The sequence below is a fragment of the Melanotaenia boesemani genome, chromosome 4 (assembly GCF_017639745.1).
Source record: "Melanotaenia boesemani isolate fMelBoe1 chromosome 4, fMelBoe1.pri, whole genome shotgun sequence".
Lineage (NCBI taxonomy): Eukaryota > Metazoa > Chordata > Actinopteri > Atheriniformes > Melanotaeniidae > Melanotaenia > Melanotaenia boesemani.
The window spans coordinates 24,856,311-24,869,513 of NC_055685.1; the positions used below are offsets into that span (position 1 = coordinate 24,856,311).

General features: G+C 40.1%; 1 protein-coding gene across 1 annotated transcript; it reads right to left on the reverse strand.

Moving 5' to 3' along the window:
* Window positions 1-3,581: 3,581 nt before the first annotated feature.
* Window positions 3,582-7,556, reverse strand: LOC121638311 (galectin-2-like). Its single transcript, XM_041983018.1, has 4 exons — window positions 7,523-7,556; window positions 4,759-4,832; window positions 4,459-4,642; window positions 3,582-3,940 (listed from the first exon to the last, which is right to left on the reverse strand). The coding sequence occupies exons 1-4, from the start codon at window positions 7,523-7,525 to the stop codon at window positions 3,797-3,799; spliced, it is 405 nt and encodes a 134-aa protein (XP_041838952.1). The 5' UTR covers window positions 7,526-7,556; the 3' UTR covers window positions 3,582-3,796.
* Window positions 7,557-13,203: the final 5,647 nt, after the last annotated feature.

Consider the following 13,203-nt stretch of genomic DNA (forward strand, 5'->3'; position numbering starts at 1 on the left):
CCTTTTCAGTTAGATAGCCTTTTGTTTGCATTTACTGTCTATTATTTTATTTATTAACTGAGGTTTGCTGATGACAGCTGTAAAATCTGCTGGTCATAATAAAACCAGATGGAACAGGTTTAGATATCTAATGAGTGTCAAGATTAAACAAGAGGATGTCTTCTCTAGATTATTGTTGCTATGCAGATGTTGGACAGGCAGATTAATTTTTTTAGGAGCCATAAATGTGGTGAAGGGAAATAATAAATAGTTTATGAACTCCAAATCAGAGCAGGACCTTCTCTTACCAGGTGGTTGACATGTGATATGATTTGCTGTATGTAGAGGGACGGGAAAAGTTTTGATGAAAGGGCCGAGCAGGGGCAATAACCAGGAAAAGGGTGGCACAAATGAGAGCTTTTTTAGACCTTGATTTTACTAAATAATTATCTCCTTATTAAAACTTAAGGGGTCCTCAAATGTCAAATGTGGAAAAACAGTCTATATTTGTCAGTGTTGAAGTTTTTATGGCCACCAGATGTCACTGTGGTAATGTGTTCTGAACGTTCCACAAGATCGATTCCTTTTCTGGAACAATTGTTCCAAACGATTCGATCTCCCAAACGCTCCATTTCTGCCATCACTACTCAATAGCTTTTCTCCTTTTCTCCAAGCTATGAACAGAGAACCAATTTTTTCAAGCTACATTCACTTCATATATACATATATATATATATATATATATATATATATATATATATATATATATATATAGGTTTATATTGGTTCACTCATCAAAGTCAGTAGTGAAATCAATTTTGAGTCGTGTTCAGCCACTGACACTTGTGCTTTAATTGTGTTTGACTCATGCCACCTGAGCTCACCATTATGCAACACGGGTGCATCACTATGAAAATGTGTTGGCAAGTTGTGACTTAACATGTGAAAAATGCTTGTGGTTTTGGCCAAGAGTGACTGATTCAATCAGTGGATTCAGGCAACTAAGCGTTTGGTTCAGACAATAGGGTTTAGTGTTTTAGCAACTGAGAAAAACTTTTAAAATGCATACACTGCCAACGTGTCACAGACTTCAAGTGAGCATTTCGAAAATAGGTCGTTTCATAGTGGGCGTGGCGTCATCCATTGAACGTTCATGTGTATCGTGTATTTTCATAACTGGGGAAAAAACTTCCAACCTTTAAGATTTTAGTTCAAAATAGACAGAAAACTGATCTCTGCAGTTGGTTTGGTGCTTTCTGAACAACAAGTATTGTCAGAGATGCAGGTCACTTTACTTGTAAATTAGTTGAGCTAAATAAGGAACTATTAGAGAGTCAGAGCACTTATAGCTTCTGAATTCACAGTGCAAACTGACTTTAGGTAAACTCTAGATGTCAGAAATAAGAAACCGTGAACGAGTTATCCAGTTGGAAAGACTCATTCCCTGGCAGGAGAATGAAAGGTTCTAGTTTTTCCGGTTACATAAAACGCAGCAAAATTTATTCTTTGATTTACATCTCTAGCGTAGCCAATCCCAGGCTTCTATTTCATAATGGGCCTTTCTGCAGTCCACAGTCTGAGCCTGGAAATCGAAGCTGTCATGGTTGCAGAGCTGCAGAGCAGAGCAGCAATCAAGCTCATCTCCTCCACCTGCCCTGATTACTCACTCTCCTCACCTGCTCCCCACCCTACTTAAACACTCTCCAGTCTCTGCTTCTCTGACAGAAGGTCAGCAATACTGACCTTGTTGAGATCCAGCGATTTTCCTGCGTTTCAGACCTCCTGTTATCGACCCTGTCACGATTTTGGATTTCTCTTGCCTGACCCATGCCACATTTGTTCTTGTCAAGTGCCTATCTGGATATTGACCCCTGTTTGGAACGACAACAGAGATTTGCCTGCCCTCTTGATAAGTAGCATCTTAGAGAGCGATGCACGGCATTGCATCCGGGGGTGAAGTCTTTGGAGGCAGTGAGGGTACGAACGAAGAGTGTGCGGATCATCTAGACTTGAATAGCAAGCAGTGACATAAGTCAGGAGAGACAGATGAGTGCCTCACCTGTCATGATAAAGAAAAAAACACATAAAATAAATATTAATATTTTCCAATGATCTGTGTTAAAAATGCGTTTTCAGTATGACTCTAACACGTTTTTGACAGTTGGAGTAAAAATCGCTGAATTGAGTATTTTTCGATCAGATCCAGGGCAGAAGTCCCAGTGCAGGCACAGGCGAGTTATGTCTCAACTCTGACTGTGCCATCCAGTACAAACTGGGTTGCATGACACGTGTCCGTTTCTTTACCTCAGTGTATCGCCAATATAAACTTTACAGAAATATTTGTTATATCCCATGATTCTCTACAGTCTGTGTAATGTCTTTAATGTATTTGTGAGAGAAATATTCCCATTTATCGTCCAATAAAGTGCAGAAAAAAGTGAGCAGGTGAGGAAAACAGTACTCCGCCTCACCTCAAGGGGGCACAGACACCAGCATGGTGTTTGCAGTGTTGCCAACATAGCGACCTTTTTTTTTTTTCTTTAATTAAAAAAAAAAGAAAAGCAACTAGCGACAAATCTAGCAACTTTCTCTGGTAGTATTAGAGACTGACGTATATAAACATAATTTATTCTTTTCTTAATGAGGAATGGGAGCTGCGCAGGCCCCTCCCCTGTCCAAAAGCAATCAGAAGAGGCTTCACACAGCAGCAGTAGCTGCATTCAGAGCAGGACATGATCACCTCTGTTTCATGACCAGGTGGAAAATGAAACGAAGAAAGCTGCTGCTGGATGATCCCGCGCTGGCTCACTGTCAGATCTTAATGTCTTTTAATGAAGAGTGTGGAGGAAAATATTTAGAAAGTTAAAAGTGTTGTGACATGTTGCGGCCTCCTAATTAGAAAACAATCTACACTTAATAAAATTAAACTACAACAAAACAAAATACTAACCAAAGAATTTGTTTTATTTTTATTGGTTTTGCCTTTTTAAACATTTTTAGCTGGTCTTTTCGTCAATTTTTGCCTTTCCCACAATATTCCTCTCCATGGCAGCCTCCATTACAACTATATGTACCAGGCTATTATGCACATTGATGATGTCATTTAGTGACTTCTAGCTACTTTTAGGGTTACCAATAACTACTTTTCTCAATGAAGAGTTTGTAACAGTGTATATGCTGGTGTAATTGAATAAATGCTGATTGAATATGAAACATTACCAGTAGTTGCATGCTGTTGAATGAATATTGAAATAAGAAGCTCTTTTCAGTTCTTACAATTGAAAATCAGTGTCTCACCAAACTTCACTGCATATCACTGGTAGCAAGGTGGGCCTAGCAGTAAATTGCAGCTAGTTTTAAGACCTTATGCAGCAGAGCATCGTTATGCTTTGATTTATTTACCATTTACCAGGTAGACATGTAAAGCAGTAAATGAAGAAACTGTTTTATGGGTGGTTAGAACAATGCATTTTGCACTGTTGATGCAAAATACCAGAGACTGAATATGTGTTTTGTCTCCCAAAGTAATTGTTTTGATAGTCATCTATTCTTGCATTTCTGTTCTGAAACATATCAGGAAAAAAAGGTGGGACAGTAGGGTTAGGTTATAATGAATTTAGATTTATTATGATGACTTAAGTCACAGTTGTTATGGAACAAAACAACAGAAAACAGCATTTATGAAGATGCCCATTAAACTTGCAGTGAAATAAGAAGTGTGGCTCCATCTTCAGGCTGTTTATTCTTATTACAACATCAGCAACCTCTCAGCAACAAGCACAAAGTGGACCCATTTCTGGCCAGATTAGGCCAGCTCCTACACCATCTCGAGTCCTTTGAACTCTGCACCACTGACGTTTAAGTATTCATACTTAAGCTCTCCCGGACGATTGGGGAATTTCATCATGCTTCCATCAGGAAGTGTGATGTGAAATTCCTCATTGTTGAAGCTGAAGTTCAACTGAGAGATAGAAAAAGAGGAGAGAAACAGTTTATTTGATTCATTTCTGGCTGTTACTCAAAAACAAACAAACAAACAAAAAAACTTTCAGCGACTTCAGTTTAGGACTTTATCTGTCTCAGGAACAATTAAGTTAATAATATCCATATAGGAAAAGATATTGTGCAACAATCCAAATGGCTACAATAAATACACTACATTGCCAAGGATGTCCTGCAAATATTATTTCAGATAAAGTAATTTAAGCTTTGAATGAACTGTCATCAGATTAAAAAACAGCCTTTATTGGTAAAACAAGGACAAAATATTTAAATGCAGCATGTTTTTTGGCACAGGCATGAGATATTAGACAGCTGCTTGACTCTATCCCTGTACCGCTCTAATAGGCTGGATAGCTCAGTTGGGAGAGCATCCGTCTCCCTTGACCAGACCAGAGTTCAGACCCTTGACGCTACTGCCTGACCTTTGTAAGTCGCTTTGGATAAAAGCGTCTGCTAAATTACTGTAATGTAACACACCTTGCATTCCTCCCCACGTGAGAAGGCAAAATTTTCCTCACGTTGCTCCTCTTCCCAGGATCCCCCGGACATAGAGTTGCAGGCAATGATGTTGCGGCATCCTGCATCGTCAGGGTTGTAGTCAAAGCGAGGGTTGAAGTGCAACGCAATGTTGTCAGAATCGTGGCCAATGTTGACAACAAAGCTGCTGCAGGGGCAGGAAGAGAGGTCAGAAAAAAGAAGAGATGTTTGAAATATTAACCAGTTTAACATCATGCTAGTTCATCTTTAGACTTCATCTGTAGACTGAGGTGGACTTACGTAGTGCAGTCCTTGCTGAGCTTGATGGAGATCTTCAACTCCTGCCCCTCCTTGAATCCCAATTCATAAATTTTCTGTGAAAGAACATGACAGACTTTGGAAATTATTGACACATTTTAAGTGGTGTTCAAAGTTTCCAGAGGTATTGTCTATTCTCTCCTTGGGAAGAGCTAAAAACAATGAGTAAGATACAGGCCTCAAAGTGACAGCTAATTTTTATCTTCTAACATTAAAAGGCAACCTATGATTTTAGAGATAAGGTACACAGATATGATTTTTTGTCAGATAATAAGTTTGAGAGATAACAGCGGGATCATTTGGGAGCAATATATGAATACAGACTGTAATGAAAGGAGTGAAGATAGGCGCTGTTCTTATCTTAGCTGATCAACCAGGATAAAACAATGTACTGATGTAAAATGACTGAAACAAGAAGGTACTCCATTTTCTCACTGACATGTGATCATCATACATATAAAATAAAAAGATGGTCAGAGTGGAACTTTCTGCTACAGTGGATGTGTGCAGACAGGGACCACAACCTTAACTCTACAAAAAAAAAAAAGCCATATAGACTTTATATACAGAAGTTCAGAAGAAGGTTATAAAAAACAGAACAAAACAAAAAGTAGCTGGAACACAACCCAGAGAAGAGAAGCATTAACAAAACCAACTACTGAGGGACCTACAGCACAGAGGGACAACCCTAAAGCCTTGGTAATCTTAAAGCTAATGCCACCATGACTGTTCCCAGATTTCAAAATAAGGCATCTCTCTGTGTCTGTCTTGTCTTGCAGGCTGTTTCAGATAGCAATGACACTCATTTCTGTTTTTAAAGTATTATTTATTTATATTGTAAATATATATATATATATATATATATATATATATATATACAGTACACACACACATACACAGTCAATATTGCTACAGCCTATTGAGCTACATTTCAAATGATAGAAACCATCAATTACAAGGTGAATTTTAGTAAAGTGTTTTTTTAAGCTACCATATGTGATAGTGAAAAATATACATAACCTTGGCGATGAGCCATCATCAATTCCAAATGCTGCGGTGACAAATATGAAATATGTTTTGAAAGATGACAGGGACTGCCATTTGTGGTCGCCTCCGCCAAACTCTGCTCGTTTTAACCTTAAAATGTGTGGCTGAGGGGTAAAAATGTATCAGGGTTGCCAGGTCACAGTTACAAAATCACCCCTAGCAACAGAAGCAGCGCAAAAATAAGCCTGACATTAAAATGTGCCTGTGACATATTGTTTCAACACTAGTTCAACAGCCATTCTTTTACTGCCAAATGTATTGTAATAAATTAAAAAAAGTAACACAATACAAGTTTATTGTGCCAGTTTTAAAGAAAAATCTCCCAAACCATCCTTTCTCCTGGATCCTAAAAAGCCTTGTGTACTTAGATAGAATATATGATCATGAGTAAAACAAACTAAAAATAAAATAACTATAAAACATAACTTCTGTGGAAGTGTAGATAAATTTACTGACATAGGCCTATGAAAAAACTGCTATGTCTTTTTTACCCTCTTTTTCCAGTTCCTCCCTGTCTGAACCACACTAAATGTAGTGTATTGAATTCATATGAGTTTACTGTTATGCAAGATGCAAACCTTATTTTTTATTAATCACCTTATCATTGTGACTAACACAAATTATATATATATATATTTTTTTTTATTTTTGGCTTGACATATGGAGTTAATTCATAACATCTGAATTACATACTTAGTTGTTTGAGTGTTGCAGGCACTGGGCTGGGGGAGTTAAGTTGGCACTAGTGTGAGCCTCAAGCCATGTCAAGAGTCCCATGTTCATGTTTTTTGATCTGAAGAGTTTATGAATTGGTACTTGGTATTTCAGTTAATAAATATGTTTAATAATAGTTATTATCGATCGTTCTGCATGTACTGTAAGACAAGACAGACACCGAGAGAAAGAGAAAAGCTTCATTTAGAAATCCGGAAGTAATTGCTGGTGATGGTTGCTTTCACCAGAAATTCAGGATAAATGCACACTTGAAATACAGGTTTGAGGTTTCACCACAGATACGCCAAAAGTGGCTGGCTCCTCCTTTCCAACCGGCGGAAAGGAGGAGCTAACAGGTGAGCCTCGTCCACTGCTGATCCAGGAAACACAGGCTGGATCCAGCACAAGGAACAAAAATGTTTTGGTTCTTGGTGTGTGTATCGTAGGTAGGCCGGAATGTTAGAAAGGAACGGTGGTAAGTTTGAGACTCTGCCATTATAAATCCATTTCTAAACTCATTCATGATTATGATCAATGTGTAACAGGGCTTAACGATCATAAACCAGAAGAGCAGACACGTCATGCCAGCTTTAAAAAATAAATAAATAAATAAAATAAAATAAAATAAAGTATATTTGCAAAACAAATAACCTGCATTTAGTACTTGTATACAGTAAGCCTACGTAAAAATAAAGCACAAATGATGAGAAGTGCATTAGCTACTCAGCCACAGCATTATTTCTCCATACTGGGTCAGGCCACATTTTATTTGTTTATTAATGTTTACATTAATAAACAGTACAAAAGCCACAAACAGACAGCGAGCAGCACATGCTGGTGCAATATTGCTATTAGAAAATTAGTCCTCTTAAGCCTATCTTTAGTATTATACAATTAATAATAATAATAATAACAATAATAATAATAATAATAATAATAAAATACACATCTGGAAAATAAATACCCAATTAATGAAACACCTTACCATCTTGACTGTCTTCAGTTGTTTGTACCTCGAATGAAAATCCTCTGCAGACAGGTGAGTGCTTTATATATTCTGCAAGGTGACGCTGAGAACAGGAAGCATACCAGGGATGGGGTGGTATTCTATCGCACACAGTATTTTATCCTGCTTAATTAGTCTTATTTATATTACATACTGGTGATAATCATATTTATGTTTCTCAAAGTAATATTATTCACATAAATACACTTTTTTTTGTGCTTTTGTGGTTAGTAAATCTGTAAAACTGTTTTTTTTAGAATTGGTGTTTTTTCTTTTAGAAAGTGAAAATGTGTTTTCAGAATAAATGTTGACAGTCAACCATGCCAGCTGTTAACATCATATTTTTAATGTTTACAGATACTTTTTTCACTGCCTGTTAAAGGAAAATAAATGCATGTTGTAAAATAATTGCCTGTCTTATTTTTTCCTACAGCACAACAACACTACATATAGCCAACAGTAATTATACTGTAATATCGAACAGACAGCGCAAAGGGCTGTAAATTGTAGTTAAACTTTTTAACAAGCTCAGTGGCTTTTGTAAGTCCGCCTTTTTGCAGATGACATTAACTTGTAATTATTGGATGATTATAGCGCTTTTACAGAGAAAGTGAAGTGTCTAATCACTGATCATCATAACAGTTTTTCTCGACTGATAAGGCATGTTTCCCGAAAGCTTTTCTCCTTGTGAACTGTGAACATGAAACCCAATTTTCAAGCTACATTCACAGAACCTTGGACTCCTCTTACAAAACCAAACTCTCACCTCAAAACAGCTTAATATGTGCCCAAAACTGAACTATGTTGTTAAATCATCCCCTAAGCCAATGAAAATTAAAATACACGACTGAGCAGTCAATAAACACAAGGTAGAAAAATGGAACACACAATGCTCATGACATGAATTTGTAGAAATAAATGTTTTTTGTTCACTGTAGGCTAAATGCATGTGGCAAAACAAATAACCTGTGCATTTAGCACTTGTATACAGTAAGCCTACGTAAAAATAAGGTACAAACTTAAACAAATGAGAAGTGCATTACTCAGCCGCTGCATCATTTCGCCGTACTGGGTCAGGCCACAGCACTTCATCCACATCACAGGCCACATTTTGTCTGGCCAGGCAACGGGAAAAATACCCCTGGCATGCCGTATCCAGGCTTGGTATGCCTCCATACCTGTTTATTACATGCTATTTCCATGGCTTGCAGGAGATTTACCCCTTTGTAAGGTTAGCATTCATATACCTTCCACCGCCATAAGGAGAAGAATTCTTCTTTTGTTTGCATTTAATGTCTATTATTTTATTTATTAACTGAGCTTTGCTGGTAACAGCTGTAAAATCTGCCTGTCATAATACAACCAGATGGAACAGGTTCAGATATCTAATGAGTGTCAAGATTAAACAAGAAGATGTCTTCTCTAAATTATTGATGCTGTGCAGATGTTGGACAGGCAGGTTAATTTTTTAGGAGCCATGAATGTGGTGAAGGGGAATTATAAGCAGGTCGCAGAAACTGGGTTGCATGGCACGTGCCTGTTTCTGTTCCGCAGCATATCGCCAACATAAATTTTACAGAAATATTTGTTATACACCATGACTCTCTACAGTCTGTGTAATGTCTTCAATGTATTTGTGAGAGAAATATTCCCATTTATCGACCAATAAAGTGCAGAAAGAAGTCAGTAGGTGAGGAAAACAGTACTCTGCCTCACCTCAAGGGGTCACACACACATACACACACACACACACACACACACACACACACACACACACACACACACACACACACCAGTATGGTGTGTGCAGTGTTGCCAACATAGCGACCTTTTTTTTTTTCTTTAATTAAAAAAAAAAGAAAAGCAACTAGCGACAAATCTAGCGACTTTCTCTGGTAGTATTAGAGACTGACGTATATGAAAGTAATTTATTCTTTTCTTAATGAGGAATGGGTGCTGCGCAGGCCCCTCCCCTGTCCAAAAGCAATCAGAAGAGGCTTCACACAGCAGCAGTAGCTGCATTCAGAGCAGGAGATGATCACCTCTGTTTCATGACAAGGCTGAAAATGAAACGAAGAAAGCTGCTGCTGGATGATCCCGTGCTGGCTCACTGTCAGATCTTAATGTCTTTTAATGAAGAGTGTGGAGGAAAATATTTAGAAAGTTAAAAGTGTTGTGACATGTTGTGGCCGCCTAATTAGAAAACAACCTACATTTAATAAAATTAAACTACGACAACAGAAAATATAAACCAAAGATTTATTTAATTTTTATTAGTTTTGCCTTTTTAAACATTGTTAGATGGCCTTTTCTTCAATTTTTGCCTTTCCCACAACATTCCTCTCCATGGCAGCCTCCATTACAACTATATGTACCAGGCTATTATGCACATTGATGATGTCATTTAGCGACTTCTAGCTACTTTTAGGGTTACCAATAGCTACTTTTCTCACTGAAGAGTTTGTAACAGTGGGTATGTTGGTGTAATTGTAAATCAGTGCCTCACTAACCAAAAAACTTCATTGCACGTCACTGGTAGCAAGGTGGGCCTTGCAGTAAATTGCAGCTAGTTTTAAGACCTTATGCAGCGGAGCATAGCTATGCTTTGATTTACTTACCATTTACCAGGTAGAAATGTAAAGCATTAAATGAAGAAATTGTGGCATAGGTGGTTAGAACAATGCATTTTGCACTGTTGATGCAAAATATCAAAGACTGAATATGTGTTTTGTCTCCAAAAGTAATTTAATTTTATTAATAGTAATCTATTCTTGCATTTCAGCTTTGAAACATATCAGAAACTGAAGTTGGCGACAGTAAAGCTTTTGAAATATTGCTATTCCTTCACATATTTCTTCAAATATGTTTTGTCCAGTGTGAAATATTCCAGTTGTTATTTCTTTCACATTCTTCCTGCAAACACATTTTAAAGATGTGTAAATGTATGAAAGTTTTTTTTTTTTAAGTCCCCATACACTTTTTGTTGGGGACAGTTCAAAACTGCAGGCAGGCCAGTCCAGTGGCTTTACTTTCATTTTCTTTTGCATGCAATTAAATGAATAATATCCATATAGGGAAAGATATTGTTCAATGTTGGCAGAGTATCCATCTCCCTTGCGGAAGACCAGAGTTCAGACCCATAACGTTACTGCCTGACCACGGTAAGTCTCTTTCGATAAAAGCGTCTGCTAAATGACTGTAATGTAACACACCTTGCATTCCTCCCCATGTGAGAAGGGAAAATTTCCCTCACGTTGCTCCTCACCCCAGAATTTCCTGGACAAGGAGTTGCAGATAATGGTGTTGCTGTCTTCTGAGTAGTCAAAGCGAGGGTTGAAGTGCAATGCAATGTTGTCAGAATCATGGCCAATGTTAACAGCAAAGCTGCAGCAGGGGCAGGAAGAGAGGTCCGAAAAAAGAAGAGATGTTTGAAATATTTACCAGTTTAACTTCATGCTAGTTCATCTTTAGACTTTATCTGTAGAGGTGGACTTATGTAGTGCAGTCATCGTTGAGCTTGATGGAGATCTTCAACTCCTGACCCTCCTTCAATCCCAATTCATAAATTTTCTTTGAAGGAACATGACAGAAAGACTTTGGAAAGGCAACCTATGCTTTTAGAGATGAGGTACACAGATATGATTTTTGTCAGATAATAAGTTTGGGAGGTATCAGCATGACCATTTGGGAGCAATATATGAATACAGAGTGTATTGAAAGGAGTGAAGACTCTTCTTGTCTTAGCTGATCAACCAGGATAAAACAATATACTGATGTAAAATGACTGAAACAGGAAGGTACTCCATTTGCTCACGGACATGTGATCATCATACATATAAAATAAATAAGACAGTCAGAGTGGAACTTTCCCCTGAAGTCGTTGGTGGACACCAGCAGTGAGGGATGCCCTCAAGCTGAAGAAGGAGTCCTATCAGGCCTTTTTGGTCTGTGGGACTCCAGAGGCAGCTGATGGGTATCGACAAGCCTAAGCGGAAAGCAGCTTTGGCAGTCTCTAAGGCAAAAACACGAGCATGGGGGGAGTTTGGAGAGGCCATGGAGAATGACTTCCAGAGGGCTTCGAGGAGATTTTGGTCCACCATCCGGCGGCTCAGGAGGGGAAAGCAATGCTCCAGTGGGGATGGGGGGCTGCTGACCTCGACTCGGGACATTGTGAGGCGGAGTAGGAAATACTTCGAAGACATTCTCAATCCCACCAACACATCTTCCGATGAGGAAGCAGAGTCTAGGGACCCTGGTGTTGGCTCTCCCATCTCTGGGGCTGAGGTCGCTGAGGTGGTTAAAAAGCTCCTCAGTGGCAGGGCCCCGGGGGTGGATGAGGTCTGCCCAGAGTTCCTAAAGGCTTTGGATGCTGTAGGGCTGTCTAGGTTGACACACCTCTGCACCATCGCGTGGACATCAGGAACTGTTACCCTGGACTGGCAGATTGGGGTGGTGGGCCCCCTCTTCAAAAGGGGGGGCCGGAGGGTGTGCTCCAACTACAGGGGGATCACACTCCTCAGCCTCCCTGGTAAGGTCTATTCAGGGATGCTGGAGAGGAGGGTCTGTCGGATAGTTGAACCTTGGATTGAGGAGCAGCAGTGTGGTTTTCGTCCCGGTCGTGGAACAGTGGACCAGCTCTACACTTAAGGGAGTTCGCTCAACGAGTCTACATGTGCTTTGTGGACTTGGAGAAGGCGTTCAACTGTGTCTCCCGGGGACACCTGTGGGGGGGTACTCCGGGACTATGGAGTGCTGGACCCCTATATACGAGCTGTACGGTCCCTGTACGACTGGTGTCAGAGCTTGGTCCGTATTGCCAACAGTAAATCAGAATCATTTCCGGTAAGGGTTGGACTCTGCCAAGACTGCCCTTTGTCACTGAATCTGTTCATAACTTTTATGGACAGATTTTTCAAGGCACAGCCGGGGCGTTGAGGGGATCCGGTTTGGTGGCCTCAGGATTGGGTCTCTGTTCTTTGCGGGTGATGTGGTTCTGTTGGCTTCATTGGGCCGTGGTTTTCAACTCTCACTGGAGCAATTTGTAGCCGAGTGTGAAGCGGCTGGGATGAAAATCAGCACCTCCAAATCCGAGACCATGGTCTTCAGCTGGAAAAGTGTGGAGTGCCTTCTATGGGTTGGCAATGAGGTCTTGCCCCAAGTGGAGGAGTTCATGTATCTCGGGGTCTTGTTCACGAGTGAGGGAAGGATAGAGCAGGAGATCGACAGGCAGATTGGTGCAGCGTCTGCAGTGATGCAGAATCTGCATCAGTCTGTCATGGCAAAGAGGGAGCTGAGCCAAAAGGCAAAGCTCTCGATGTACCGAAATGAGTTTTCTCCGCAGGGTGGCCAGGCTCTCCCTTAGGGATAGTATAAGAAGCTCGCTTATCCGGTAGGGGCTCAGAGTAGAGTCGCTGCTCCTCCACTTCAAGAGTAGACAGATGAGGTGGCTCGGGCATCTGGTCAGGATGCCTCCTTGAAGTCTCCCTGGTGAGGTGTTCCAGGCACATCCCACCGGAAAGAGGCCCCAGGGAAGACCCAGAACATGCTGGACTACATCTCTCGGCTGGCCTGGGAACGCCTCAGGATCCCCCTGGATGAGCTGGTGAATGTGGCCGGGGAGAGGTAAGTCTGAGTTTCCCTGCTTAAGCCGCTGCCCCCGC

Excerpts from the sequence above, each read along its gene's own strand:
- LOC121638311 (XM_041983018.1), bottom strand. Across the intron at positions 4,643-4,758 it reads CTCAGCAAGGACTGCACTAC|CTTTGTTGTCAACATTGGCC; the intron begins GTAAGTCCACCT and ends CCCCTGCAGCAG. Across the intron at positions 3,941-4,458 it reads CACGTGGGGAGGAATGCAAG|TTGAACTTCAGCTTCAACAA; the intron begins GTGTGTTACATT and ends TCTATCTCTCAG.